The following is a 16050-nucleotide window of genomic DNA, read 5'->3' on the forward strand; positions in this document are numbered from 1 at the left end:
ATTTCCAACTTTCCTCATTCTTCTTTTTATAGTTTATTAACTTGATCATGACAGGGAATTTAACAAGAATTCCTCTATGAATAAGTGATCCTTAGTACTGCTGCCTTTCATGAATGCAATCAACACTGGTTTTCTTCTCTCTAAGAAAATACAAGTGGCAAGAAGAAACATAAAGATGGAAACATGAAGGAATTATTACAACTCTCCATTCTCATCCATAGAGCTAAAATTCTGACAACTGCAAAATGTCTCCCAGCGTACTTCCAGATTGCTCTCCTCAAGGCTCTGCACAACCATTACTGATTTCTTTCAGGAATCACTTTAACACAGAAAAGAGCAGAGCCTTTACTTTTTTACATTACCTGGATTACTTGTGCTGCCATCAGCACTACAGATTGCTCTTATAACACTCTTAGGTCTCCATTAAAACAACAAATACAGTCACATTTTATGTACCAGGGTTTAAGGAAAAAAACCCCACTGAATTTGGTTTTGCTTATTTTTCAAGGGAGGAGAAATAGAATGAAAGGACTTGAGGAATAGGGGGCACAGGGGAAAAAAGAGTTGCCTTTTTTTAGCATCATCAAAAAACATACAAGTGAAAATTATCTATTTAGATGCCAACCTGATATATCAGCTAATCTACACTAGGCCCCATTTTGGATTCAAACACCGAAACAAGTATCTTCTAATGGTATATCTTTGTTGTGCAATTTATATGCAAGGAATTTTGCAATGCTCAAATTCATAGAGATCTAAGGGCTATTTTCCCTCTTCACCACAGTTTAGTTTGAGAGTTAAAAGTCTTTCAGCTACACAAACTAACTTGTGCATCTCCAAATATGTCCAGTCTGTTACATACAGAAGATAAAACCAGATGCTCTAGATATTTCATGTCCTTAACCCCCCACAAAGCTATAAAAACTTGTTATGATTTTGTTATGATACTGCCACTACGTAAAAGTTGAGTACTTCACATTTTTTGGATACAGTAACGTGTTTGTTCATTGTGTTCAGAATAATATTAGGGCATTGTATGCTAGTCTACCAATCCTAAAATATCTACATCTGCAAGTATGTAATTAAGCCTGATTTTCTAAAGACAATGCACTTGCAAGCAAGAGCTTAATAAATGTAGGGAAACAAAGCAGCAGCATCCCTTTTTAGCCACTCAATTTTTTTGTAAGGATTTCAATGTAACTACAAGTTTCCATTATGTAGAACTCTCCAAATCAACTATGTTGTGGGCTGAATTTTTTCAGGCTTTATCTCTGAAAAATACTGAGTAAAATTAGTTCAATTTAAAATCAAAGAATGAAAACCTATGTTTTCATATTAGAATGTTTTAAAAAAGTATTTTTCTGTTTTGACTTGTTTTTTATTGAAGCCATTTGGCCAAATTGGCAGTGAAGAAAAGTTGATAGTTTTATACCATAGAGAGTATATTCTACAGCAGAAAAGTCTCAGCATTTTGGTGAAAATGAATTATCATTTGACTCAGTCAGAAGCTTTTTTTTAAATGGCTGTGTCTGCACAGTGTGTTCTCACTAGGAACATCACCCAGCTTCCAAGTACTCTGTTTAGAGTATTTCACACTCGTCTATGACTAAGACATATAGTGAAGAACATAGTGAAGGTGAGTGTGAACAGCACACATATTGCTGCTACTCTCAAAGGAGAGCAAAACAGAAGGAGGTGGGGCCAAGTAACCAGTACAGTATGTATTTTTTCCTGGTTAGGAACATATAGAACAGAATATTCTCATATTTACATATACATATATGTGTATATATATACTATATTCAGATTTATCATGTAGACCTAGAAAAGCCCAACAGAACATTCTGTTGGCTACCTAGTGCAGCCACAATAAACACATAAGTAATTACCAAAATACATACAATCAGTGAGCCTGTATAATGCAGAAGCTGTTTAGGGTCCACAGCTTAGTCAAATACCTTACCAAATATCTTTTCAGAATACAAAAGGCAAAACTTTAACACCCAATTTTGGTTACAAAACCCATCATCGATGAACAGAAGACCGGAGAGGAGTGCTAAGTTACAGATAGCTAAAGTGGAAATACATACCTGCAAGACATATGAATTTAAAATGCAATTCCCTCTTCATTAAAAAAAAGTGACACACATTTTCTTTATCAGTCATCAAATATGAAAAGGCCATTATTTTTCTGTAATGCTTTTAGTGCACATGTGATGGGAAGATAAACATTGACTACTATTTTGTATATGAAAATTACTAAAGTTGTTCCTTTCTGTTCCTTCTATTCTTTTGGGCTCTCATGGATGCCCAAAATGGAATAAAAGCAAGAGGCACATTCATCCTGATTTGTAAGCAGAAATAGGTGCATGAATCTCATGTACACTTTTGCATACACACTATTCTATGGAACTGTGTTTCTGTTCCTAATTACTCATAAAGGAGCAGAGGCTGCACTAAGTGTAGCTGTAGAGCTGTAGCTAAACAAAGGCTAATGTGTGACAAGCAACTCCCCAAAACAGGGTGTGCACAAGCTTAAGCTTCCATTCTTACTGAGAGATTAGCTGATACAGCTAAAAAATATATACAGGGGTAGAGTGTAGGCATCATGACAATTGGTTCTCACCTTTTCTGTCTGGTCTTGAAGAGGAGTAGAGGCTTTGTATCCAAGCTGTAGCAACATTGCTTCTGCTGCATTTCTTTTAGCTATTTTCTTGTTTGGGCCTGTTCCAGTAGTAATGTCATTGCCTACTTTTACCTTAAAAAAAAATATTGATCATAATCACAATAAATGTAAGACTCCTTAATATCACCATATAATACTCTTGCTGATTTATCAACAGCTGTCAACTCTTTTGATGAAGATAAGATCTTGAAAAAGCTAAATTAGGGCAAAAGGGGACTAGAGCATTCACTTAGAAGGGCTTTAGATTTTCCAGAAGATCACTAAACTCATACCAAGAGCTACATTTTTCTGCATCTCAGCACACACACAGTTGCCTCTCTCTTCCACCAGCCTCTGTGTCAACCCCATTCTCCTTCATGAACCTCTCCCCCACTCTTTGTTAATGCTGGAACTGCCCCAGGGTCTGTACTTCCTCTTTCCTCTAGGAAGAAGAGTTGCCTGCAGCAGCTCCCCAGCATCATCAGGACAGTATCCAGAACAATGGAGAGACAAACAGCAACCTGGAGATTTAAAAAGAGTGGTTTCTAAAGAAGGATGAAAACCACATTTGCATTCCTCCCACTTTGTTGCACTGCAAGGAACACAGGGGCTGGAACTGCTTACAGCTGACAAGCTTTGATCCAAACAGTCCTTGGAAAGAAGGCTGCTCAGTGGACCTGTGGTCTGTACAGCACAAAGGGTTTCTGACAAACATGATGCCTTTCATAACACTAGGAGAAATTAAAACCCCAAAATAAGGACAAACTGTAGGCAATGGATATCCACAAAATGTGCGGCTCCAACTTAATCCTTGGCTTCGGTACCATTCTTAAAACTCTTGGAGCTGTGTGTGTCTGGTTTGTGACATGAGCACTCTCATTGCTATTCATTTAGGCAATATTCATAGCTCTTTGATAGGTGTATTTTGCTCAGTCCATTAAGCCCTTCTATTTGCCAAATTGTCTCTTAAAACAGTGTCCAGTTTCAAAGTCATGTCAAAAAAAGGAAATCAAAATCAAAAATAATAAAATAGTCAAGGTGATCTGAATAATAAAAAAACCCTAGAGGTCAAAGTCCTGAATGAGTTTGGAAGGAGCTTTAAAAAAATTGTAAAAATAGGCATACAAATGCTAAATAAAGAATAAATGATATTTAGTAGTTATGTCATTCAATAATTCTTCACTTTCCTCAACTTATCATATATATATTTTCCTAAAAGTTTAAATTCTTCTTTCTCAAATACTTCTTAATTCTAAATATTAAGAAGAGGACGTAAATAAATAGTAGTCATGAATATACCTTCAAAGTACGTCTATATACATCATTAAGCAAAAGGATTTGTCTACCTAAGCCAGAAATATTAATAATCTTGAAATATAAACCTTATCTTCTATGCAGTTCACAATAACAATTAGAAATTGGCCAATCTGCTACAAGTTTACATGCAATAAAATTGAGAGACTTTAATTGGACAAGACAAAAAAGATAATTTATAACATAGCTCGCAATAAATCAACGTGTTGCTATTTCTCAGACCTGTAAAACTGGTTTAGCTATTATTATAACCTCTATCAAGGATTAAAGGCCTGACTACAAAGAGAAAGCTTTCTGAAATTAACTTTGGGAACAGAACACCAACTAATGTCATCAGAGGTTTTCTTCTGTTTATCTAGTAGCTAGGACAAGTAATTGGATCCATTTCATCACATCTAAACTTGCTCTTTGTGTGACAGATAAAAATGAACGTATTATCTCTGGATATTTTACTTCCACATTCAATTAAATTAAATGAAAACATGGTTTAAGTAGTTTATACAAAGGTTTTTTATTCTGATAAGGTTTTTTGCATGTCATAATGAATCCACTGAGACTTCCTGAAGGTGGGAGAAACAGCAGAATAATTTTAGCGTGAAAATATTACAAAAGGGTGAAAACGGAGTCAAAAAGTATTTGTAACAAAGCAACTGCCCGGTGGAGTTTCTCTGACTCTCTTTCGTGAGCCTTCTTAGATATAGGAATCTTCTACATATTCACTGCTTTTAAGATTCCTCTTTTATTCAAACCAAAGACTTTGCCATTATTGACACTCCTCCAGCAGAAAACTAAATCCCAGCCCATCTTCCTAATACTGGGCTGTGTTACACTGTTCTTCTTCTGAGGCCTCACACAACAACTACCAACTGTGGACAGTCCCATGGGGGTGTCCAAGCATGAGAAATGAGATTGTCTGTGATAGGATCACTCTTCTTCAAATACTTTCAGGTCTCATAAAATGTCAAAAATCCAGGTTTAAATCCAAAAAAAGATTCTGCAACAAGAGGAATCCAATATTTTCTTTTCCTTCAGAGAGAAAAATAATACATCATGAAGAAAGACCACTGAGGTCCAAGAAAATTAAGATTACTAGCTTATCTTCATAGACATGAAGGAGGAACTTAGAGATTTAAGTGAAAACATAACTAATTTTCTGGAGAAGGAGGTGCTGGAACATCATCAATTTTGCTTGTGATCAGAACTGACATTTTGGTGTGGTTTGTAGACAACAAGTCAAAACATGCCGAGGTATGCTGTTCCAAGTTGTTCCGGCACAAAATTACCCTTGAGTGAAAACACAATAATACAGAATCCTTTCCTGTTCCTAACCTTTCTGAATCTGCTGTTGTGTTATCTAAAAAAATATCACAGTTGTATCAAATCTTTGTATGTGTTCTTAATTTAAATATGAAAGGAACATTAATCATCTACTGTTTCAGTATTAAGTCCAGGCTGAGGACAGTCTAAAACATGTGCTTGGTTTTCTTTGTTGTATTTCAGAGATTAAAAAAATCACAAAGAAACTGGAAATCTGAAAACATTTACAACACTACTTTTTAAAGTCAAAATGCCTGGTAATATGGAGATATTAATACCCCTATTTCAGAATACTAGGTACTATTGCAATCCTCTAATCAACACCACACCAATATATTTTTTTTTTCTTTTCCAAAAAAGACAAGTAAAAGTAAATAAATCATGAATTATCAGGGATAAAGACAGTAATAATCAGGTGAAATAAAAACAAGAATATAAAAAAAAAATGCAACACCGCTACATGAAAAGAATCTAGAGGGCATATAACTAAATTGCCAATTGTTTCACTAAGAGAAAGAAGAAAGTTTAGACAGGCTTTCTGATACTGTATTTCATACTATTCCTGTACACCTGACAGCAAGGCAGAAAGCTAAACAGAGGGATATCCACTTCATATTATGCCCCATTCTGCTTGAGTTTGAACAAAACACAGCAAGGCCATTATTTCTAAGGTGACAGCAAATGATACCTGCATAACAAATTCTCGACGGCGAGGCATTCCTCTCTCTGAAAGAAGAACATACTCTGGCTCCTTCTCCTTTTTGGCCTGTTGGATCTGAGCCAAACGACTGATAGGATTCATTCCTTGACCATATTCTGGTCCAGTCTAAACCAGGTTTAAAGGAAAGAACCATTATTTCAGTATATATCCCTATAACTACTATGCTGCTTCAATAAAACATTTACTAGGGTTCTCTCTTTTGTAATACTCCCTTTGAGAGAATAAGAAGTAACTAACTTTCCATTTTCTGATCATGAGACAAAAGATAAGAATCCTCAGGCTCAAAGCTGTGGAAAGAAATTGTCTGCTACTGTTGCAGGTAGTGTGTATACCTTGCATCTGCAAGCCATGAAAACCCTCTCCTATCTATGGAGGGCCTCATAAGGATGGATGAAAATTAGAAGATTCATCAGTCAACTATATCTTATTGCCCTATTTCTAGGACCCTTCCCCCTAACCCTTTAAAACAGGTTGCTACAATGCTGGAACATGCAATACGCTGAGAAGAGGTGGGATTTACACAGGGACAAAAACCATTTGCCATACATAAGGAAGCTTCCTCTTTCAGCCTTCCTGCTTTCCTTCTCAGCACTCCAGGCCTTCCATCCTACAATGCAACTTGCAACTAAAGGTGCAGAGGGTTTGCTCTTTGTGTCATATAAATTTACCCTCAAAATATTTCTGTGAAGTGAATGGCTAGATTTGTTGCTTATTGTGAACTACCCATAAAGTATTTCAAATGCTTAACAGGCAATAATCATCACAATAACGTGTCAAAAAGTATGGTTGCTGGAGGAATTGATCTCATGCTGGGGAAACAATATGACTGACAAAGTGGTCTGTTCAAGACTGCACAGACAAGGGAAAAACTACCGTCCTTGAAAACTCTCTAGCTCTGAAATTCTTTTAATGAATTATTGCTCACACAGCAAATGCTCTTTCAAAGCACATAGCTATGAAAATATTTGTTTGTGGATTTTGAGAAGAAATTAAGACCCCCAGAAATTTATCTGAAGTCATACTTAATTCATTTATATACCATAACACAAAGAACTCACTTGCAAATGTAATGTTTGAATGTAGAATTGTTTTTATGTTATTAAGCTATTTCCCTTTTATGAAACCATTTGCAGGCTAAGAGAAGATGAAAACTCATGCTTGCTTGAGCTTCTCAAATAACAAACAAGTGTTCAGGAACCTGAAGAAATGATCAACAACTGAAGGCAAAGATCAGAGAGGGATATTATATTTAGAAAGCTGTGCGGCATACCCGGCATCATGTAACTGCTGAAACAGTTAGAGAAGATGTAGGTGAAAGAGCTAAGACAATGTCATACACAGGGGCAGCTGTGTGGGCAAGAAGCCAGGCAGAGACAAAATGCAGAGCAGGCTAAATAAAGAGCAGGCCATAAGATCCAGCCTCATAAATATATATACAAATAAAAAGAAGATATTGTTGCCACTTTTTTTTGATGCTTGAAACACATGCAAGTTAAATTGAAAGAAATGGGCACATTGAAAGCATTTCAGAAGTTTGGTTACTCAAAAAATAAAAACCATCTACATATACAGCTTATTTTGACAATTAATGTCTCTTTCTAACAAGGCCAACTGTGTATAATTAAATTTAAGTTCATAATGGCAAATGGTACTTGGTAATATAACAGATTTTTTCATTATTATACCCTTAGCGTCTTTCTTGAGAAAAACTTTCCAAGATGTGAAAGCCAAAGCCAAAAGCCTTTTCCAATCTTCCAGCTTTAAAACTGCACTAATGCTGATGGTTTTCCATTAAATAATTTTCCTTCCCATTTTTTCCTAGAAGTTTCTGAGAATTATATCCCCAGAATTTTAGTAGGAGACAGGTATCTAATCTAGGTTTTCCTGAAAAATCACTTATTCTGTATTGAAGGCAAATGAAAAGAGGAAGTTGATAAATAAGTCCTTTGTACATTTTCCAAATCCAGTTTTGCACTCTCCAAAGTATTTGCTTATTTTGAAGGGCTTTTCTGGTGGCTGCTCTTTCAGAACTCTGCACTTTGTATCCTGAGTATACAGATTTCTAATGGTCATACCTCCAGTAAAGTACTGAAGCACTAAAGTAGTACCCCAATTATTTACTGTTTCATGTTTCTCTCTCCCTCTTCAAGCTGGGGAGGGTAGAGAGCCCAGGGAGAAAACCACCAGATATGCTAAAAGGGCCTCTCTGAGGAGATGATGCTAAAACTCACATGGCTGTACAGAGCTGCTTGAAGGGCTTGATCCTCCACTAGACTTGAACCAAACCCTTGAAGACTTCAGTGATGTGAGCTATTTACAAGCCATTCTGTTTGAGAATCCCACAGCATTCTCAGGATTTAAAAAAAGCCCAGGCATATTAGCACAGGAAAACAAGTAACAATATTGACAGTAACCTGCAATTGTAACAACATTGACAGAAAACGACAAATAACCCTTTATTGATTTTTAATCTGACTGTTACTTTTGAGCAAACATTCTTAACTGTGTCAAAGGGGGACACATACCTTCAATATTGTTTTTGGACGCTTTTTAAAGTAAAGTTTTGGCTTTTCAATCACAGGAAGAGGAGGAAGTTTCTTTAGTTCTTGTAGGACAGCCATTGCAGCACGTTTCTTTGAGAGTTTCTTACTGTTGCCTTCTCCTTCTGCAGTGAATTCTCCTACTGTAACTCGTGTAACAAAGCTCTTCATGTGAGGAGGTCCACTTTCTTTAATCACCTTTTAAAAGAAAGTAACATTGAGTCAAAGCACCCAACAAGAAGATAATGTTTGTTATCTCTGCAATGAACTTATTACTAATCCAGTTTTCCTGCTAACTGAAGGCACTAGATGGATTTTCATAGAACTTGGACAAGTATTAATGGCAGTATGAGGTTTGAGGACAGAAAATTAAGACTAGTTAGATAAAGCAAATCTAACCACCATATTCAGCGTTTCACAGAAAGTAAGAGTAGACCTACATTTTAAAAAGGTTTATAGAATAATGCAATATACAACAATTAGGCACATTTAAACCAAGGCTGATGGATTTTTTCTCTGCAAGGTGCTTCACATACCAAAGAAATTAAAACCATGAAGGTCTACCAGGCTTTGACTATTTCTTTATACAAACATATTCAAAACTGTATTTATTTGGCATTACCTCAACCTCTTTGCAATATTTTTTCTATTATCATTAAACCATTGGATGTTCATTGCCCCAAACTTCAGTCTCAATAGGTGCAGGCAGTATGCCTGCTCTCAACTCTTGCCTTGACAGAGTACACAGCTCAGGGCAATATCCTATACGTTTGAAAGGCTGACACATTCTTGCCTCCGTGACTCTCAGCTGTCCCTCCCAACAGTACTGAAAAGAATTACCAGAGGAGCCACCATAACTCACACAGAAGCCAATCATTTCTGAAAAAAAATTCATTTATTCATTCCTTTCCAAACATATTTAGCATGACAATAAGAAAACCCATTTGAAGTACTTCTCCACTACAACAAGTTAAAATAATATGGAAAGAAATTAAGTTCTGGATGCTGTACCTTCCTTTAGCTCTTTTTCTGTCTTCCTTTTTACACACACACACACACACACACATACACATACATACATCTCCTTTTAGAAGGCTGGTGCTAGGATGCATTCACCCACAAATCACAGCACTGCAAGTGCTAAGACAGCCATCTCTTCATGTATGCACCATTTACTGGTCTGGACAATGTCTATCAGGAATTAAGAGACCTCCTCTGGGAAAAGGGTCAGTTATTTTGTTTGATGGGCGGAAGCAACTACCTAATTTAATCTTTGTTGTATATAATATGTATAAGGAGACATTAGAGCATCTGACAGGCATCTCTTTATAATATCTTCAAAATCAATATAAATACCAATTTTTTTCATTTGATGGAATTATATCAAACCATTTGTTGAAGAAGAGTAATGTCTGAGTGCAAGGGAACTGAGGTAAAGGTACAAGGGCCTTCTTGGTATAATAACTATAGTTTTAACATGCTCAAATGTTCAATCTTAATATTATTACAACATGTTTTGTATTAAAGTTCTTTTTATCAAGGTCATGTCCCTTGCATTATTTAGTTTTGCTGTTGTACTGTAATGAGGTCTCCTTAGGCTTGTATTTCTTTTTTAAGTTCTCTTTTGTGGCAACTTCACCCAGCAAATTACCACAGCATATATCAATAAAAAGACACAAAATTAAAATTAACAGACAACTTTGTTCCATTTTCCCAGAATAAGATGACATCTATGCCAGCATGGGATTTTTCTGTTGTAGTCCAGGAGTGTTCCCCCTCTTTAAGATTCCAGGTATTCATTTCAGAAGTGTTTTCAACATTGCCTCACTTGGAAGTTGCCCACTAATGCTTGACCAGATGAGAAGGCAGCAGTGCTTTCAATGCACTGACCCATGCTGAGCCCTAGGATGCTTCACTGCCTGCACCAGAGCTGGGATGAGCCCAGGGCCAGGATCTCCTGCTCTCACACACAGTCGGGCTTCGTATCCGTGCTGAACACCTTCATTGCACTGCAGCGTTTCCCATTCTATTTTACAGTATCTCAAACCATCCCTGTACTTTGCTATCCAAGTATTACAACGTGCTTGCTGTAAAACATAGCTAAATTAACCTTACTAAGATCCTTAATCTTTCTGTGGTTTTACTAATACTATTATATAGGTGTTTGTCTTTACATGGAATATAACATATTAATAATATATACAAAAATGTCTACGCTGACCAGATGAAAAAGGACAAAATAACTTGGTTAAGAAATATAATTGCTGAGTTCCTAAGATATTAGTTTTCTCATATTTATATAAATGCACACAAATATATATATATATATATATATATATGAGAGAAAGAATGTTAATACCAAACCAGGTTATATTTTCATATACACAAAAACATATTTCTTAATATAAAACTAATGCACTCTGGTGTGATTTTCATCTTTTAAATTTTAAGTATGTGACACAAGGTAAATAAGTGACTGGAAAACATTAAAAACTGTATCTTTGTTAGTGTGTAAATGGAAGAAAGTCTGTGTTGTCAATGAAATGAACCCCATAGGATTCAGATGGGATCTGGCTCAAGCTAAACATCCAAATTTGGTAATTAAGCAAAAAAATATTTACCTAACAACATTTTTGGTTAACCCCAGATGTTAGATCTTTTTACTCCATATGATTTCAAACAGTTGTGCTATGAGCCTTGGGACAGAAAACACTGAAAAGAAATTCAACCTTTGCTATCTAAGAACACTATACACATTAGGATATTAAACTATTTCCTCAGTTGAAAGATAGGACCTGTGGACCTAATCATGGCTAATTTAAAGCTGAGAATTTGATTACGGGTGACAGTTCAGTACACTTTTCTTTTTCTGTTCCATGGATTTTAAGAATAATTACAGCAAGAGAAAACACATGGGGCCAAGACACATCTAAGGTCAAGTTACATCAAAAATGAATTTGGCTCAACTTAATGAATCATGCTGACAAATGAAAAACAGCAGTATGATTACAGTGAAAGAGTAACACTGCTTTAATTATTAATGAGATGCCAGGTAGAAAATTCAAAAGATTATGACAAGATTAAATGGACATTAAAAAAAAAAAACCAAAAAAAGGGGTTTTTGTCTCCTAGAGGAGACAAAAATCAGATCAAAAAATCCATGTCACCTACATCTATGAATACACAATTATTTATAAGATTTTTAAAATATCAATTTATTTCCAGGAGTTTGTGCAGGCAGATACACCAGATATTCCCAGTTAAAAAAAAAAAAAAAAGGAAGAGTCTGAATGTCGAAGTATAGAACTGCAGCGCAAAGAGTGACCATTCTGCAAAACCCTGCTGAGAGCTACTCAGTAGTCAATCATCCAAAGCCTTAATCCCCAGGACAGCAGAAGCCAGATAGGTGTGAAACTTCCTGCTGAGAACTACTCTCCCAGAGTCAGCAACTTGGTTTGTCCCTGGTTCAAAATGCAGAATCTCTGTCTTACTGTGATAAGACTGGGACATGAGACCACTTTCCAGCAGAACACTGGACAGGGATGGAGGGGCAGAAAATCCATCTGTTCAGGCACTCTATGCCTTCACTTCTGATACTGAGAATGAAAAAATCATGTTATTACATTTGCTATTCTAAGAAATAACACTGCAATCCAAAGAAACATATTGAAAATAAAATGACAACCTGAAACACCCCAATGTGTTCTAATATCTGAAGCTGTTGACTTCAGTTTTGTCTTCCAGGCTCATCTATTCCTTACTGACAAATAAGGAATAAAAAACATATATATTGAAAAAAAAATGAAAAAAGCAAGATTTTAGCCTATTGTCAAGGCAGGAATAAGAAGTGAAATGACCATTCTACAGGTACTCCAACAATTCTGACAGCAATCACTTTTGTATTCCTCCTTAAAAGCTGTTCATTGGGTACCCCACAAATGCTTTAGAGCAGTTGTGTTTTGACTTATATGTTGATGAATCAAGGCTAGCTAAGAACGCACCAGTGACAAGTACAGAATAAAGCTTGTTCTTTGTTGGAACTGAATGTTTTTATTTAACAACTTAATAGATAGAAAGTTCTTAAAACTCATACTAAAGTTCCTAGACAATTAAAAACTAGCCACATTACACAAAACAGGACTGTTCACCCCTCGTGCAATTCTGAGGACATGTTTACATAGAACTCTACATATATTTATGATCATTACTTTGTTGCATAACCCAGCACTGTTGGAACATTGGCTAAAGCTTTGTCAGATGAAGAAAAGGCAGATCATTTTATAGCTACCACACACAAAATAAAAGCTAGAAAAAGCTTTGATGCCTGCCTGGAATAACACAAGACCATTAGTAAATAAAATCCTATTAGAAACATCACATCCTGGGGATTATCCATAATTGCTTAGCAGTTTTATTGAAAAGTAAGCCAGAACCAAGTTCAGTCAAGACTCTATTTGAGAATGTCACCTATACTTAGATTTAAAGGCAGGAAATAACACAAAAGCTGTCAGGAGAGCAAGAAACTGTCTTTTTTCAGTGTTGCTAGCATCCTTTGGCAAGTGACATATTAGAGTTTTCCTGTATAAAGTATCTCTGCCTTCACACTCTCCTTACCAAATGCTCTGCCTTAAAGAAGCTCAAACAGGACTGAAGAAGACATTCAAAGTACTATCCCTCTTTTCTTCACAACTTCCAAGCTCCTCTGTGACCAGTGACTGTACATCTCCTTACATTTTAGTGCATTGATTTGTATGGAACTATTAAAAATATTTTTAAATTTTTAAGGTAGAAAACAATATTTGAAAACTGAAACGTTAATTATGAGCTTCCTTTTTGAAACACAAGCATGTGTTTCCACTATGTCTGATCTTAGCTAAGAGTTAGGTCATAGGCATGTAGTGACAAACTGATACACCAACACTCCCAGACACCCCAGTTTTATCCTCTAGATTTTACATTCTCTTAACATTCTAACTAGTCCATATCACATAGACCATATATATGAAGCATATATGCCTTTGTTATACCGAGGAATCCCTTAGTCATAAACAGTGTTCTTTGTCTTTCTTACCTACCTTCTGAGAGATTTCTCAGATTTCTAAGAAGGTCAAAACAGTTGATTTGGCATTGGCCAATTCAGGGACATGGGCCAAACATGTCAGTAAACTGCATACAGCACACTGTAAGGCATGCCACATCTTAGGGATTTTGATTCTTTTCACATGCAAATACATGCCTATACTTTAAAAGGAAAAAGCACTGGAGAAAAAACCATCACCAGTATAAGCACTATCCATGTCTTTCATGCAGACTCAGTTTCAATGTAAAACAAAATGCAGAAAAATAAAATAATAGAAGGCCACTTACATTAGAATTTTCTGCATAAGAAAAAAAAAAAAAGAAGAAAAAACAAACCAGCTTGAAAATCTGGTGCTTCCTACCACAACAACATTCGATTGTTACAACAAGGTTTTGTAAGAACTTTCTCATCAGAAAAAAATTCCTGTTAGTATCACTCATTCTCCCATAGTTACTTCACTGATAGCATTGGAGCTATTCCAAATGCTCTTTATTACTTCAGGTAAACAAAGGTATCAAAAGTGGGTTCATAGATAAAATCATATGAAACAAACGAAAAAACTCATGAAAGCTTAAGTAGAAATAGATAAGCGAAACAAAATCAGAGTGGAAGATACTCATGACTTTCTGAAAACAGCACACTGGAGGCAAAATGTTTCAATGGGAACTTTTCTAGCATATGGATGCCTACAGTTAAAGCAAAGACTTTGGCTAACTCTTTTGAAGATTATTTCAAATCAGATTGAGTGTGGCTATGGATTCTAACTCCACAGCCCTATACAGAAGATGGTTCAACTGTCTTTCTGCCACCCAACTGTTTGCAACCAAATATTAGATCTCTAAAAATTTCTGAAAGAGCATCTGCTTTAACAATAAAAAGTCACTGTCTTAGACTCTGATACACTGACGATTTTTTTTTATAATTTCCATGAATATTGAAGTCATATTTATCTTATATGAATATTAACTGTGTTGAGTTTTAGTGGTACTTTTTTTTAAATACTTTATTAGCAAGGTAAATATGTAACACAGAAAAAAATGTAACACATACCTCAAAACTGACAGGTATATTGCGCTTCAAAGCAATTTCAAACACTACGCTGATCTCAGATTTGTTTGCATCTTTGTCTTCTTCTGATTCTTTTCCTGTTTCTCCATTCTGAAAATAAGGCATACATAATCATACAACATTTCTTAGAAGATCAACACAATATAATATTCTTTTTTCCCCCCAGTTTCTCAAAGACTTTTGAATTCTCCTGTCAGGCTGTAAATCAGCATTTGTACATCCATCTCAGCAGCCCATTGTCAGACACCTGCTGACTGAAGCCATATATATATTGCACTTATGCTTCATAAAAAAGGAACACATAGAGTAATTCATAAATTAATTATAGATGGCAAAATAATGTCTATAGATGTTAGTCTTATTAATGACATGGATAACAATTGTCTGAGTACACACTTGTTGTGTCAAACATGAGGATCAAACAGATCCTTTGACCTGTTTCTCAGTCTCTCTGTGGGTACCCCTTCTTAGCAAGGAAGAAATCTGTACTTCTTGGAAAGTACAGAAGATTGTACTCCTCTCAGAAGAAATTCAGTCAATCACCCCCACACTTTGACTGGGTCACCAGGTTACAGGTGTCCTCAGCAGGTCCAGCTGGTTAACGGCCCCTCCATCAACTTCCCTCTGGGAGTTATGACCAGTGTGAAAAGGTAGTGACAGAGAACAGCTTGCTCCACACAGAACAGTATTTATTTATCCATAGGAACATAACAAACAGAGAGGCAAAGAGATAAAAAAACAAAAGGCACATGAAACATTATTCTGCCTAAAATTCAGCTTTGCTTTACTCTTCAGGTAAATCTGAATTCTCTCAGACAACCATCAGCACAGGGAGCAGTCAGAGTTATCGCCTTTTGCTACCACTGCCTTTGGTGTTTGTACCCCAGGCCACATTTCCTTAATTCTCAGAGGCTTCACTTCCATCTACTTACTTTCAAACTGCAAAGCTCTGAAATACTTCAAACTGGGATCTCTCAACAACCATGTAACTTTGGCCAGGCTCCTAATTTTTTATTAGTGGAGGTAAACATCAAAGACACTTGGGCTGAATTAGGTGGATTCCTGCAGAGCTCCCATCTTACATAACAAAGTCTGATCTAAATCTTCAGCCACCAGCATAGCTACAAAATTCAGATACCACAGTTATAAAACAACATTTAAAAAGCAGAGGTTCTTCACATTAAAATGAAATTGATCAATCTTTTATCTACCATTTTTCAACTCCTAATATATTAATCTTTAAGACAACACAGGGCCAAAAATCCAGCACTCAGCTACAGCATCCAGACATGGAACACTTTTTGTCTCCTGAAATTGTTGCAAAATTTTGAGTTTAAAAAAAGCC

At 36.0% G+C, this 16050-nt stretch overlaps 1 protein-coding gene across 3 annotated transcripts in view; it reads right to left on the reverse strand.

Moving 5' to 3' along the window:
- The window catches only part of STAU2 (staufen double-stranded RNA binding protein 2), a 171486-nt gene that overhangs the window by 99558 nt on the left and 55878 nt on the right, over positions 1-16050 (reverse strand). For all 3 annotated transcript variants that reach the window (XM_082294292.1, XM_082294291.1, XM_082294293.1), the window contains 4 exons: positions 14688-14795; positions 8543-8755; positions 5985-6122; positions 2627-2758 (listed from right to left, as the gene is read on the reverse strand). In XM_082294292.1, coding sequence (XP_082150418.1) covers positions 2627-2758; positions 5985-6122; positions 8543-8755; positions 14688-14795 — 591 coding nt within the window. The remainder of the gene's footprint in view (positions 1-2626; positions 2759-5984; positions 6123-8542; positions 8756-14687; positions 14796-16050) is intronic.

The sequence above is a fragment of the Coloeus monedula genome (assembly GCF_965178545.1).
Source record: "Coloeus monedula genome assembly, chromosome: 1".
NCBI classification, from domain to species: Eukaryota; Metazoa; Chordata; class Aves; order Passeriformes; family Corvidae; genus Coloeus; species Coloeus monedula.